Source organism: Platalea leucorodia (assembly GCF_965183815.1).
Source record: "Platalea leucorodia genome assembly, chromosome: Z".
NCBI lineage: Eukaryota > Metazoa > Chordata > Aves > Pelecaniformes > Threskiornithidae > Platalea > Platalea leucorodia.
Window position 1 is genome coordinate 69,364,446 of NC_138858.1, and position 13,130 is coordinate 69,377,575.

The window sequence follows — 13,130 nt, forward strand, 5'->3', positions numbered from 1 at the left end:
CTGCTGAGATTCCTGCAATAGCAGAATTAATTCCATTCTGACAGATGCCAAACCTCCACCATGAGAGCCATGAAGTATACAGTAACTAAGGAACATTCTGAGGAGAGACTGGTATTTCAGAAGCCATTGACGTCTTCTCTGAAAGTCTTCTTTCTGTAGCATATTTTTTTGCTGGTCAGCGGAGTCTTCAGGGTTTTCATGTACCGTAGCTTCCTCTGGCATCACACTAATTCCTGACTGTATCTCTTCTACTTCAACATTATAATCACAGGTCTTTTGAAGAGCTACCACTTCTCTTTCAAGCCACTGATAAAGCTGATACCTCAGCTTCCCACCATCTACCTCATAACCAGTGGACAGCGTACGAAGCTCTACAGTAAGAATTTTCAGGCATGCTCTAAACTTCAGCTGTGCTGAAATTATATCTTCTGATGGACTCAGAATATCTTTGTCATCAACTACACTAAAAGATTCTGTGTAGCTAGAACTTGTTTCATATAATTTTTCAGGTTTCTTCAGAGGTTTTAGCTCTTTCATTACCAGGGAAGAATCTTCACTCTCATCACTTTCATCACTGTCTGACTGTAGTTTCAAGTGTTCATCTTGGAATACTACACTTGGCTGGCTCCAGTCAAAGGACAGAGTTGAACTTGAATGTTTTCCTGATGAACAATCTGAAGATGAACCTAGACCATTCAATACTGGCTGTGACCAATCAACACTGGAAGACTGGTCTTTTGTTTCCAACTCTTTAACTGGAGAAGATGGTGAAAAATCTTTACTAGTATCCATTAAACTAGGGGATCTACAGAATGACTTCGACCTCTTGACAACTTTGGGCATCTTTGATAACACTTCCAAGGCCAACATAGGACAACCAGCTTTTAGATGAGCATATGCAGTGGTGAAAAACAGCCGTCTTTCGCCTAGGTTGATTTTGTCAGCTAATCCACTTTCTACTGTCAGGCAAATGTGTGTGGAAGATGTATCAGAAGACCCAAAATGACGTCTCAACAGGAGAGGATGTGTTCTTAAGTAGTTATAGAAGTTAAACACCGCAGGGTTACAACTCGATGAGCCATCTCCTTCATCTGAAAAGATATTGCATCAGGAGGAAAATCTAACATTCTGTATGAAATAATCCATCTGCAAAGTTCTAAGTTCATCAGAAGGCTATTAGGTCTTAATATTCATTCTATTGCTTACTTCATTGCATCCCCCTTTTCGCCTTCCTTTGCACACCTTTATCATTTGGGTGTCTTTGGAGGGAGGACATTGCCAAACCTAATCACTACTAAAAAGAGATGCTTGAATGGTAGACCAGGTAAGACCTTTAATTTAAAACAGTTATTTCTTTTCCTTGCAGTCAGACTAGTTCTCCTGCAGTCAAACAAGACCACGTTCCTGTTCAGTTTAGATTTCTGAAGTCTCCATCACTAAACGACAGTAAGATGTTACATGTTACTATTTTTACTTAAAAAAAAAAAAAAAAGAATTTTTAAAATTTTTTTATTAGTATTTTTTATTTTGTCTACCTCTTAACAAAAATGCAACTTATAATAAAACTAGGAAATCCTTAACATTTATACATATTGATCACTATTACATACAAATAAATGAATTATGTAGCAGTGCAGCACCTACAGATTTTATTTTCACGTCCAAAAGCACAACACGAAAACCCCTGAAAAGATACGAGCATCAGCACAGAATGATTCACACAGATTTTGAAGAGTCCAGGTTAGCTGAGATATACCCTTACTGTTTCCTCTGTCAGGAGTTATGGCACAACTAACTACAGATAATAGGAAAAGGTACATGAAAGAGCCCCTTTTAAGTAAGAAAATAAAGCAACACACCACAAACAAGCCATTGAACTTCTACAGAAGAATTAGTAACATTTAAATATTATTTTACACATGAGGATATGACCAAGACGGAAACAACTAAATACTACATCCCTCATTTGCTCAAAATTATCTTGAGGAATGTAACTTCTGCTGAAATCAGTTCTTAAAATTAATTGCACAACTCTGGGGATTTGAATCTTCATTTATACCCATCAAGATTCTCTCAGCAGCCAGGACTGAAACCAGCTATTATGCTAACTACTAGGGACTTGAAACATTTAACTTCCTTGAGAACATTAACTTTAGGAAATAATACAACTGATTCTTAGAAGGCCTATAAAGCTAGCAAGTGAACAGGGAAAAGAACCACTTTAGGAGACTTACATGCTATTTCAGGCACCACGTGGGTCGTCTTGTATCATAGTGAATATCAAAATCTTTGCTATGGCAGTTTATCGTTGTGGTCAACCATTCTTCCCAAGGACTAAAAGCTACAAACCGCCATGTCTTCCAGACTCTGCTATGTAACTATGCAATAAAATTTTTTCCTAGCTTGTGATGGAGTCAAATTAACTAATGAAGTTAATTTGTCTCTTCATCTTTAAGTTGCTGCTGGAAAAACAGCTGCATCACTGCAGGGTCATTCTCATTATCCTGATATTCACATACTTAAAGGATAAATTAAGTATCCATTCATGAGATACAGGATAACACCACCACAGTCACCACATTTAGGATAAAACCCTACAAAAATACATTGTTACAGCAAGCTACTTACTAGCAACGCTGAGCAACTGTGCAGTACCTGATATTGTTCAGACTATGCTTTAAGAAACTACTACTTAAAGCAACAAATAGTTAAAACCAACATAACAGGCAAAATACTCATATTCTTACCTCCATCTTCAACAGAATGTTTAATCAAAGTGTCAAGAGCCTTGCTATAATCTTCTAAAATCCAGTAAGCCATACTTCGCAGAAAAGGGTCACAGTGCATGTTTCCTGAGCTCTCTTTTCCAGGAAACACACTTCCCAAAATTCTCTTCTGTAGTACAGATTTATAAGTACTAGATACTTCAAACTCTGACTCATAAAGCCTTGCTATTACAAGAGCCAGTTGAATGTCATTCAGTTTTTCAAGGCAGACCTAATTGAAAATAAATATATTCACAAGACCAAACGTTATAATTTCTCCTCTGGTTAAAATGATCACAAGACAGGAAGTGACACAAATCTGTTTAGATTGAGATAACTAGGTCTATCAATTCCATAAAAAATTAGCAGGAACTACGCAGAATAGCTGTGGCTGACTATGATACGCAAGATCTGATTTGCAATTTCTTTAGTTTAAGTCTGACATGACAATAGATTTTTGAAATCAATTGGCTTCAATAAATCATTGTCAGTGTGCACATGCCACCTCTTGAAGCCGTATGTTTTGGTTACGAAGCTTTACAGAACAAATCCTTCATTATCAAAGAGATGAATTTCCTCCCAGCTTTTCAATTTAAACAGACCCAGGAAATGATTTTTTTTTTTTGTGAAGGGATTCTAGGAGCCAACCCACATCACTGCCAAAAAACCTTTGTTTTCAGATCTGAAACTTCCTAATGAAAAACTATGTTGTCTTCACATATGACAGAGCAGACAATCTGAAAGCAAGTTAATGGTAGGTAGGCCTCTTAATAATATTATGGAGAAATTAACCACGGGACTTTTTAGTATTACTACCATGAGAGCTAAAACAGAATCAAAACATCAAGATCAAAGATTTGTATTTGTCATTAATTTGGGGTGGAAGGGCAGGGTGGGAAAGAGCACAAACAAATCAGAATCTTCAGTGGTTGTACGAATGCAAAATGCAAGTCACATTCAATATATTTCTAAGTTTGGGACAATATAACAGTCTTAAACATTAAAAAAGTTCATTATTACCTCCACTGCATCTTTTAAGTGTCCTGCCAACAAGAAAAATGCTGCAGAATGTTCAAAACGCTGTTTGCCAAGCAAAGAAAAAGCATTCTTTAATGCTGCTTTACGCCATCTGTCCTCAGTAAAGTTGTTTCCAAAAAACTGTGTCATTTTAGTATCTTTTTGGGACCTGCATATTGAACATAATTGATAAAAATATTATATACTTTACTAGGTGCATTATGGCCCTTCATTTCCTTAGATGCTAGTAGAATTTTACACAGATCTTTTCATTAGGAAATGCAGAGGCTCTCACCACACTGGAAGCATACGAAGCTTCATATTTAGAAATAACAACAACTTTAGTAAATACAAAAACTAACGGTATTTTCAGTTAACCTGATACAAATACAGAAAAGCTCATTTTTCCCAGGTGAGGTCTTAAGAATAAGTGACAATGCAAACTACTTTTTAAAAAGTTTGCAGCGTTGAACATTATATTATGAAACACCAGTTCAAAAGACAGACTTAATTCAGTCCTCTGAACTTAAGGTAAAATGTATAACTACAAACACTCTTCTAAAAGATAGCCATGTCATTCCACACACTACACAGGTAATCCTCAAAGTAAATCAGAATTAAGCAGTGATTGAAATTACAGTAGATTTGAGACTAAAACTTGAAGCAGCAACTCATTACCTCAGTAAATACAAGAAGCTTAAAAACTACCCAAAGTAGAGACTAATCTAGAAATCAAATCTCAGCTTTCCATGGTAATATTTGTACTTCTTTTAGATTACCATCACCTTCAACTTTTTTCCCCAAAGTTATACCAGACAGTATGAAACTCCACATAAGAGCTTGCATGTCTCCTACCTGTATAATCCCCAGATCACAGCCTTCTTTTTCATTGCAAGGTAAAAAATGGCCGCATCAAGTGGATCATTGTTTCGCTGAAAGGCTGCTTTAGCCACCTGTGAAGAGAGTTCAACAGCAAAAAAAACCCAACCAAAATTTAAATGAACCTTAAATGGGATTCCTGTTGCTTCTGGTATGCCACACCCCACAGTGCTTGGAAGTTCTCTTTAATATAGGATCCCTCCTCTCACTATGAGTCTGACATAAGAACGCATGAAGATACCACAGCCTCAACCCCTTGTTTTTGGTTGATATCATTTAGCTAAAGCTTTTCCAGTTCTAGAAGATTTTTGGCAGATCAAATGGGAATGCCTACATCTGAAATCAGTTCCTGAAATCATAACAAAATTAATTTATTAGTTGCTCTGGTAACCAAAGGACAAATGGAGTCTTGAAGAACAGGCTGGGACCAGTCACAACAGGAGAAAAGCTGTTTACAGGAGATTACTTTTGGAGGTTAGAAAGAAAAAAAGGGGTAAGTGGCAGCAAGAATAGTCCAAGACCCATGTAAGGTAACATTAAATGCAGGCCCAGAATACTTGGAATTTTTTAAAACCAAGGCAGGTAAGTTTCCTAAAGTGATGATTAATTGCTGAAGTTGAAAAGTAAAAGTAGACACATGCATTTTACCACTTTGTGCTTTGTAGTGAAAGTATCTTGTGCATATCATTTTCTAGCTCAACACACCTGGCTTTTCCAAGAGCTTAAAACAAGTGATAATGAGGCTAGGCTTATTGCCACATCTGTGATGATTAAAATACATATATAGAAAAAAAAAAAAAAAAAAAACAACAACAAGCCAAAACAAAACAATAGAAGGTTTTGTAATCATGGAAATGTATCAATTTGCAAAACAGATGTACAATATTTTAGTTGACCCTGCTTCTGATAGGTTTCTAAGGAGAACATTTTCCTGTAACTTGTTTCCTAATTTTGCTATAAAAACCAACTATATGCTCTATCTGTATCTTCAGCATCCACAATAAGCACTGTACACTGCCACCTTCAAAATGGAATATCTAAAAGCCTGCAATGTACTTCACACTGGAATTTGAAACCTACAGTACTGAACAGTTAAATACAAAAGTTCATATTCATACAACAAACTATACGTACAAAAAAAATACAGCATAAAACATTCAGAAACACTGAACATATCTAAAAAGTTAAAACCACATAAATAGAAGGTAAACACCAGAGGACAGCTGTTTGAAAAAAGTTTGGTAATTTTGTTTCAGAATGCTATGTTTACCTTTTCTACACATTTCCTCAGGCTATGGATATTTCGAACCCACCATCCTATACCCATAGCTCTGAGTTCCGACCATGTTGGATCTCCTTTCTGTACCGCAGGAAGCATGCTCAGTAGTTCTTCTTCTGCCACTGAATGAAATGCCCAGGCAAAATGACTAGTAGATAAGCCTACATAATAAGCCATTTAAAAAAAAAAAAAAAAAAAAAAGATTCACTAATAAAATAATCCAGAATCTGAAGACAAGGGGGTGGGAAAGGGAGAAGGGAAGAAGGTCAAATTGTTTATTTTGGATTTCTAAGTGCATTGCTGATGAGGCAACAGACATTGAAGAACATTTGTAAGCACTGCATACCAAATACTAAAGAAAGCTAGCGATACAAATGAAAACTGGAAGGAGGCACACTCAACTGCACATCTGCAGATGCCTTGGAGGCACTTCTAACTCTCAGCAATTTCTGAGCTCAGCAGAAGCAGAAGTATCTCAACTACAAGTATTCTATCAGAGACCTAACTCAGTAGCACTCTGTTGTGGCAGTCCTGGCAATTTCCAATCTCTGATGCAGCTGAGGGTGACAAGCCACAAGACCGGAAATGCTATCAACTGTCATAATGACTAATGAAAGGGTAAAGAAGCAATCAGAGCCAGCCCTTTAGATTTGATTAAGCCTAATCAAGTCCATCTCATTCAGTTGTCTGCAATATCAGGTTGGAACTACTTAAAACTATACCAAAGAAAACGATTTGAAGTAGTTCATTGGATAATTATGGTAAGCATATGAAAAAAAAACATTTAAAGTCTGAGTAGACTGTAAGAGTTTTTTTTTTCCAAACACGTATTAAAAAACTAAGTAAATAAGTATTTTCTACTGCATTATTCCTGCAGAAGGTTATTGGAACAACATGGTACTAGAAGTACAGAAAAGCCATTTCTTTTGGGGAAATAGAGAAAAATTAAAACCAAAAAATTGTTAGGGGGAAAAAAAAAAAAATCACTTCGGTTCCAAGACCTCTATCTAAAATAAAACAGACATTTTCTGGTCTGGCATACGTTCACATTGAACAATATTTTTAAAAAAAAAAAAAGACAAAATAACTCATTGATTCTGCAGAAGCATGTCAACAGCACAGCAATCATATGTGTAGCTATGTCACTAAGATTCACCTCACATAAGAAAACACATCAGTTACCTTGGTGAAGCAGTTGAACTCGATGTACAGGAGGAAGTGAAGTTGTTAGAAATGTGTGAAGCCGAACAGCCAATAAAAATTTTAAACCACACTCATCAAGAGTTTCTCCACCTGGAATTAAATATTTTTATATGCACTTTAAAGAAACTACTAAAAGTAGCTATTCGGTGTCTTAACAGAAGTAATACTTTACAATTCTGTGACTACTAATGCTTTAAATTCATAAATATAATAGCTTAATTCATACTTCTTCCCTTCATGGAAAGGGAAAGAGGAAAACTTCAAATATAAGGAGTTTTCAAGTTATATGTTCTTAATGCAAGAAACAGAAAAAGTATTATCATATAAAAAAATCCATAAACTTATTTCTTGATTTCTCTACACAGTGCAACAAACATTGGCCATTAGGAAAGTCACCTCCTCAAAAGTGTATTAGAAACAATTACAGTATGTAGACTGACAGACCAACACTGGCATTAATAGTTCGCAACACAAAATTGGATTTTATGGAAGTCTGAAGTCTTCAAACTTTAGTTAAACAGTAAATACTGTGATGGCGCAGTAAATAATACAGGCTATACTATGAAACAAAACTATGACGTGCTTTCATAAGCCACAGAAATATTCCAAAATAGGAAAAACTCCCAAAAAAGGTTGTGAAGCACAGTAGTATATTTAAGACTAAGAGACAGCTTACCCTGATTTCTGTCTCTGCTTTCTCCAATGTCAGTACTGGTAGTAGCAATCGTATCTGCCAAGGCCATCAATGACATTTGCTCCATCCTAGTCAGACCTGGCAAGCTTGAATGAAGCAAGTGACGAGAAAGAACTTGAGCATGCTCTGGTCCAAAGTAAGTTGGGCTATATTGAGAAAGATCAATGACTTTTGGTTTCGAACTGTCTTCATCTGCTTCAAATGTAACAAGTTCATCTGTACTTATAACAGTATTTTGAAAGAGATCTTCATAATTGTCATTGGGCACATCTTTTTTATTTTGACTATTTTGATTATTAGACTTCTCTGAACAGGAATGAGATGAATCGTCATCTGCAGCAAGCAGAGCGTACAAAGGCAATGGTGGAACAGAGTCTATTTCAATATAGTCTGTAGTCTCAGTTTTGCTGAATGTTTTGGGATCTCTTGCAGTACTTCCACTAGCACTGATGGTCAGAGATCTGAGCCTCTTATCATGATTAGGTTCAGATTCATTTATAGCAACAACTTCTCCAGCAATGCACTTCACGAGATGGGACAAAATGGCTTTTGCTCTACGTACTTTACCAAGATCCATGAGTTCCAACAGTTGATATGGATGGTACTGAGGTAAAGTGGGAGATAATGTATGAGCTGCTTCAAAAAGACCAGAATCTTCCATTTCTGTAGACAGATCACAGGCAGATTTTTTCCCACTAAGTTTCTGTGCAAGGCTGGTCATAGATCTGGTCAAGGTTCGCTTTGGTGGATGCAGACCTGAGGCAGCTGACTGGCTTTGTTTCATTAAGCTAGTTATACATGGCATACTTCCACTGGAGGAATCTGTACTAACTAGTTCCTGCTTGGAAGGAGATTGCCACTGGGAATAAACATGCATTTCACAGTCCATTCCAACTACAAGAATGCCATCACGCACCCAAGACAAAGAGACTGGAAAAGGAGGTGACCCCTCTACAGATGAAACCAAGTCAACGCAACGCAGAAGAACAAATCTAGAAAGGGTTGTAGCCTTCATATGGCCACTATGGGAGATTGCTACAATCTCCTTACCATTTTGTTCTTGCATTTTCCCAGAGAGCTGACCAAACATATAAAGTTTCGATCCAATTCCCACTGTTAGAATATGTGAACCATCTTCCCTAGACATCCAATCTAAGTGTACCAAGTGCTTCGTGCTGGGCATAATACTCCCACCATGAGACAGAGAAATGTCTTGTCGGTTATATGCCACTAAATTACTATCAATACTAACACCAGAGTCTAACATGGTGCCTATCTCATCTAAATGAAGAGTCTGTTCTAGAATCCAAGAAGAACCCCCTGTAGATTCGCATTCAAAAATACTAACATGCATTACAAAATCATGAGAAAGATTACTATTTTTAGGTGTTACCTGCTTGTATGCTACTGCTAATCTGTTTGTGTGTGCACAGCTAACTTCAGTTGGCCTTCCTGGAACATTAATAGCACTACTACTAAGAAGTCCATCCTCAATCAGTAATGGCCATTCTTCCCATACATATGTAACATCACTATGTGCACTATGTTCTTGCATGGAAGAAGCTGATGATTCAGAGGTAACTCTGCATCTCCAGAATCGAACTTTTCCATCAGAGCATGAAGTAGCCAGCAGATACGGTGCACGGCAAACAGGATATATGGAAGAAGAACTGAGATGTCCTAGAATTAAATAAAATACACTTTTATTGGGGAAATATTAAAAAGCAAGCAAAAAAGTAAAGTAGTTTTTATTCAGTTATCATTTTGTTATTCTGAAACAAAAAAGTATTAGCACTTCCTCACAAAGAGGGTTGTTTGCAGGGCCTCACAAAGGAGGCAATGTGACAAAAATATTGTGAAACCATTTTACCCTTTGTTTCTATTTCACGGTCTAGAAAGGAGTCAAATTATATGATTTAAACCTGAGTATTAATATCTCTCATCTCTCCCAAACAAACAAACATTTCCCATTCAGAAATCTAAAAATCTTTATGAAATGTTTTTGGAAAGACTACTGATGGAAGCCTTAAAATTTACATACAGATCCTACAAAAAATTTCATGAATGACTGCAAAACCAAATTTGTGTTTCTGTAATTCCTTTTATTGCAAGAACCTGGAATTCCATAAATATTATACCTTAAATAAAAGTTTTATTTTAGTATTAGTTCCAGAATTGAGATATAAAGTCAGGGGAGCAAGTTTTAGCAAACCTTTTGGATCCACCTACAGGCATTTTAATTTTAAAAAAACAAATACAAAACTTACTATTATTTTGTTTCTATTTTAAGACCAAAGTCAGAAAGGCAAGGATTCCTTATTTTATTCTTTAAAAAATTTACAAACCTGCTGATGGCTTTACACTTATTATCTCTACTCCTTCTGGCAAATGCAACTCTTGGCTATACACCATTTTGGAAGACAGAGTAAGCCAGCTGGTGCTCTGAAGATTTGCTCTACAGGCCTGATACTTTTGAGTGAAAGGTGATTGGATCTTCTCTGGATCTGGTGAAGAATACAATTCTTCCGTTTGTGTTGCTGCTTCAGGTGTATTTGAATCTACCTTCTCATCTAAAAAAGTTGACATTGTTAATTTAAAAGAGTCAATGATTTCTTTTAACCTAAGAATTAATTTTACTCACCCCAAAAGTTGCAAAAAGACAGATAAAACATGACTTAAAGTTTTACTTTCATTTTAATGAAATGCGTTCCCAAATTCAGATTTAAAAAGAAATGCTAGCACATCTCAGATTAAATACTTCTGAAATTCTAGAACTCCTGAGAAGTTACAGCTTTAAACAGTTCAGACTTAAAACAACCAAACTGTAACCAGAAACAACAAAACCGCAGATGAAGGAGGTATGTATGTGGTTATCCATGGAAATTAACACTTCGTGAAGCACAAAATACCTGCAGCTGGAGAAAATTAAATGAAGATCTCCATGTGTTGCCTTACAAATTGGGGAAAGGTATTTTTCAGAAAAGTTTTGTTAATATTTCCTTAATATGTACGGTCTCCGAGATTATGTGATGCAAGTGCTTTGGGTTTTTTGTAGTTTGTTTGGTTTTGGTTTTGGTTTTTTAATAAAACTCAACAGCTGAAGTATGAATTTGATGGATTTGGAACATGAAGATTGACAATAGGTTGGTTGAAAAGTCTTATTAGCAATGTCCTAATCATACAAGTAGATCAAAAAATTTGGATCTTTAGTCTTCTCATGAACTCATAAACTAATTGCAATAATACTTCAAATAACTGAAGAAATTCTGCCTTTGAAAGCAACTGCAAGACAAATACCAATTTGGTTTAAATGACAGAAACATGCATTATAACAGATTCCTCTGGTATGCAGTAAATGCCAGATACATGTTTTCTTAAAATCTTTAAATGATAAAAGAAAACTACTGAAATATACCTTAGTTTATTTAAAAAGTCTTATACTTTTTGTGGTAGTTTGGTAGTCTGAAAGAGAACTAGCAGATTTCAGAACTTCAGAATTGTTCATAATTGTAATTGTAGCTCTGATGTTTAGGTGCTTCAGACTACGGTCCAATTTAGAACTTATGTGTAAACTCAAAAATTGCAGAACAAAGTCCTCTAAGAAGCAAAATGTCTGAACTGTTACGCTGTATTAAAACCAGATATATATTTTTTCCCTTAGAATGCACAAAAAATACCAAACTTTGGGCTCAGGCTGAACTCAAAAGCTTCAGCATTCTGAACATTAAGAAGTAATCAAGAAAGAATGGGTTGTGGTGAAAGCTGGTAATAGAATTGCAGATTTTTCTCAAAAAGCTGAAATACAATTTAGAATATACTGAATAGCAGATATATTCACAAGATAGTGATTTTTTTTTTAAAAAACAGAAAACTACAAGAAAGAGGGCTTACCTACTGAGACTGGAATTGACTTCAAATGTAAATGCCACATATGTAGTAATGAATGGTTTTGAGTATACTCTATTACTATTAAGTAGAATTTTTCAGAGAATCCATTCTGCTGGTTTCCTGATGAAATTCAGAACAGGAAGATCTTAGGGGTTAGGCACCTAAAAGCAGAACTAAATTTTGCTGGCTAGCAAATAAACATATTAAGCTACCGTGAACTAATACTGAAATGCAACAGTGACTACATCCAACTCTGTTATATTAGTTTTCTCAGTATTTTATCACAAGCAGTAACCACTACAATTATAGGTACACAGATGAAGAACTATCAGTGTTTTCTTTCAGAGAGGACAAAATATTTGCCTGAATTTACTGTGTTTAAAGTTAAATCAGAATGTACTCTCAGCTCTACACCTTTGTCTTTTATGTGCTTGTGTCTTACAGTTTCTTAGCTACCCGTTACTGGCAACTTTAACAGTTAAGCCAGTGAGCTAGACAGAGGTTTGGCCTTTAATGTATAAAAGGTATGCAAGTTACATCTAGAGAAGAAATGACACGCCAACAGTTGGGAAAGTCATAGCCTGGTCTAATGGATAGGCTCATCCATCACAACCCAGCCAGACCACCTGTATAGTCTGGAATGCACAAGAGGTACAATGCTTCTTCCTAAGAAATTATTTGCTATATTTTCACCCCAAGAAAAGACAGCATCAGTAGGAGCCCATTTCTGGAGGGTGCACGCAGCCTTTTTCCTTCCTTAGCACCAAAATAAACCCATTACAACCAAGAAGGAATAGTTAGTTTAGTGCCCATCTTTCCTCCATGATTCCTCCGACCCTTCTTTAGGTGTGCATCTACATAAAACACGATCAAGAATAAGCTGTATGTGGCCTGTGGGTTTGACATTGGGTTATTTACGGTACTGTAGAAAAACACAGGTGAATTTGTTCTCTTTTTAAAAATAATATGAGCTAAATACTTACATGTTTTATTAAAGAAGAAATAGTGGGTTTTTTTAAAACTAAAGAGCTTTAAAGTACTAGAAAATACTTTCAAATTAGAATGTATGTGAATGATACACTTCTAATTCACAGTTTTTCAAAGGGTCCACTTAGTCCAATTTCTTACATGGCAGCAATCCATATAGACCTTCAAAACACATACAGATGTATACAGTTGCCCTTTTCTAAGATTAAGTATTCCATATTTCTTTTAAAGTCCTTTCTGTGTACCATACTCACGATGCAAACTTACAACAAATTTATGCTGTAGAGTAACAGTTCTTTTTGTTCTCTATTTTGTTCCTCATTTTCAAAAACCCATTTGCATTTTGTGACCTCTAGGGAGAGTTGGGTTGACATTTGCATAGATAATCTTCATTACTCCAAATCTCTTTCTTGACTAG

General features: G+C 35.9%; 1 protein-coding gene across 15 annotated transcripts in view; it reads right to left on the bottom strand.

Annotated features, from left to right (window-relative positions):
- The window catches only part of DMXL1 (Dmx like 1), an 83,931-nt gene that overhangs the window by 35,376 nt on the left and 35,425 nt on the right, over nt 1-13,130 (bottom strand). For 14 of the 15 annotated variants that reach the window (XM_082336742.1, XM_082336746.1, XM_082336741.1 and 11 more), the window contains 9 exons: nt 11,729-11,845; nt 10,183-10,407; nt 7,820-9,517; nt 7,123-7,233; nt 5,932-6,101; nt 4,638-4,735; nt 3,786-3,951; nt 2,748-2,997; nt 1-1,091 (listed from right to left, as the gene is read on the bottom strand). In XM_082336742.1, coding sequence (XP_082192868.1) covers nt 1-1,091; nt 2,748-2,997; nt 3,786-3,951; nt 4,638-4,735; nt 5,932-6,101; nt 7,123-7,233; nt 7,820-9,517; nt 10,183-10,407; nt 11,729-11,845 — 3,926 coding nt within the window. The remainder of the gene's footprint in view (nt 1,092-2,747; nt 2,998-3,785; nt 3,952-4,637; nt 4,736-5,931; nt 6,102-7,122; nt 7,234-7,819; nt 9,518-10,182; nt 10,408-11,728; nt 11,846-13,130) is intronic. The other variant, XM_082336734.1, reaches the window with a different exon arrangement.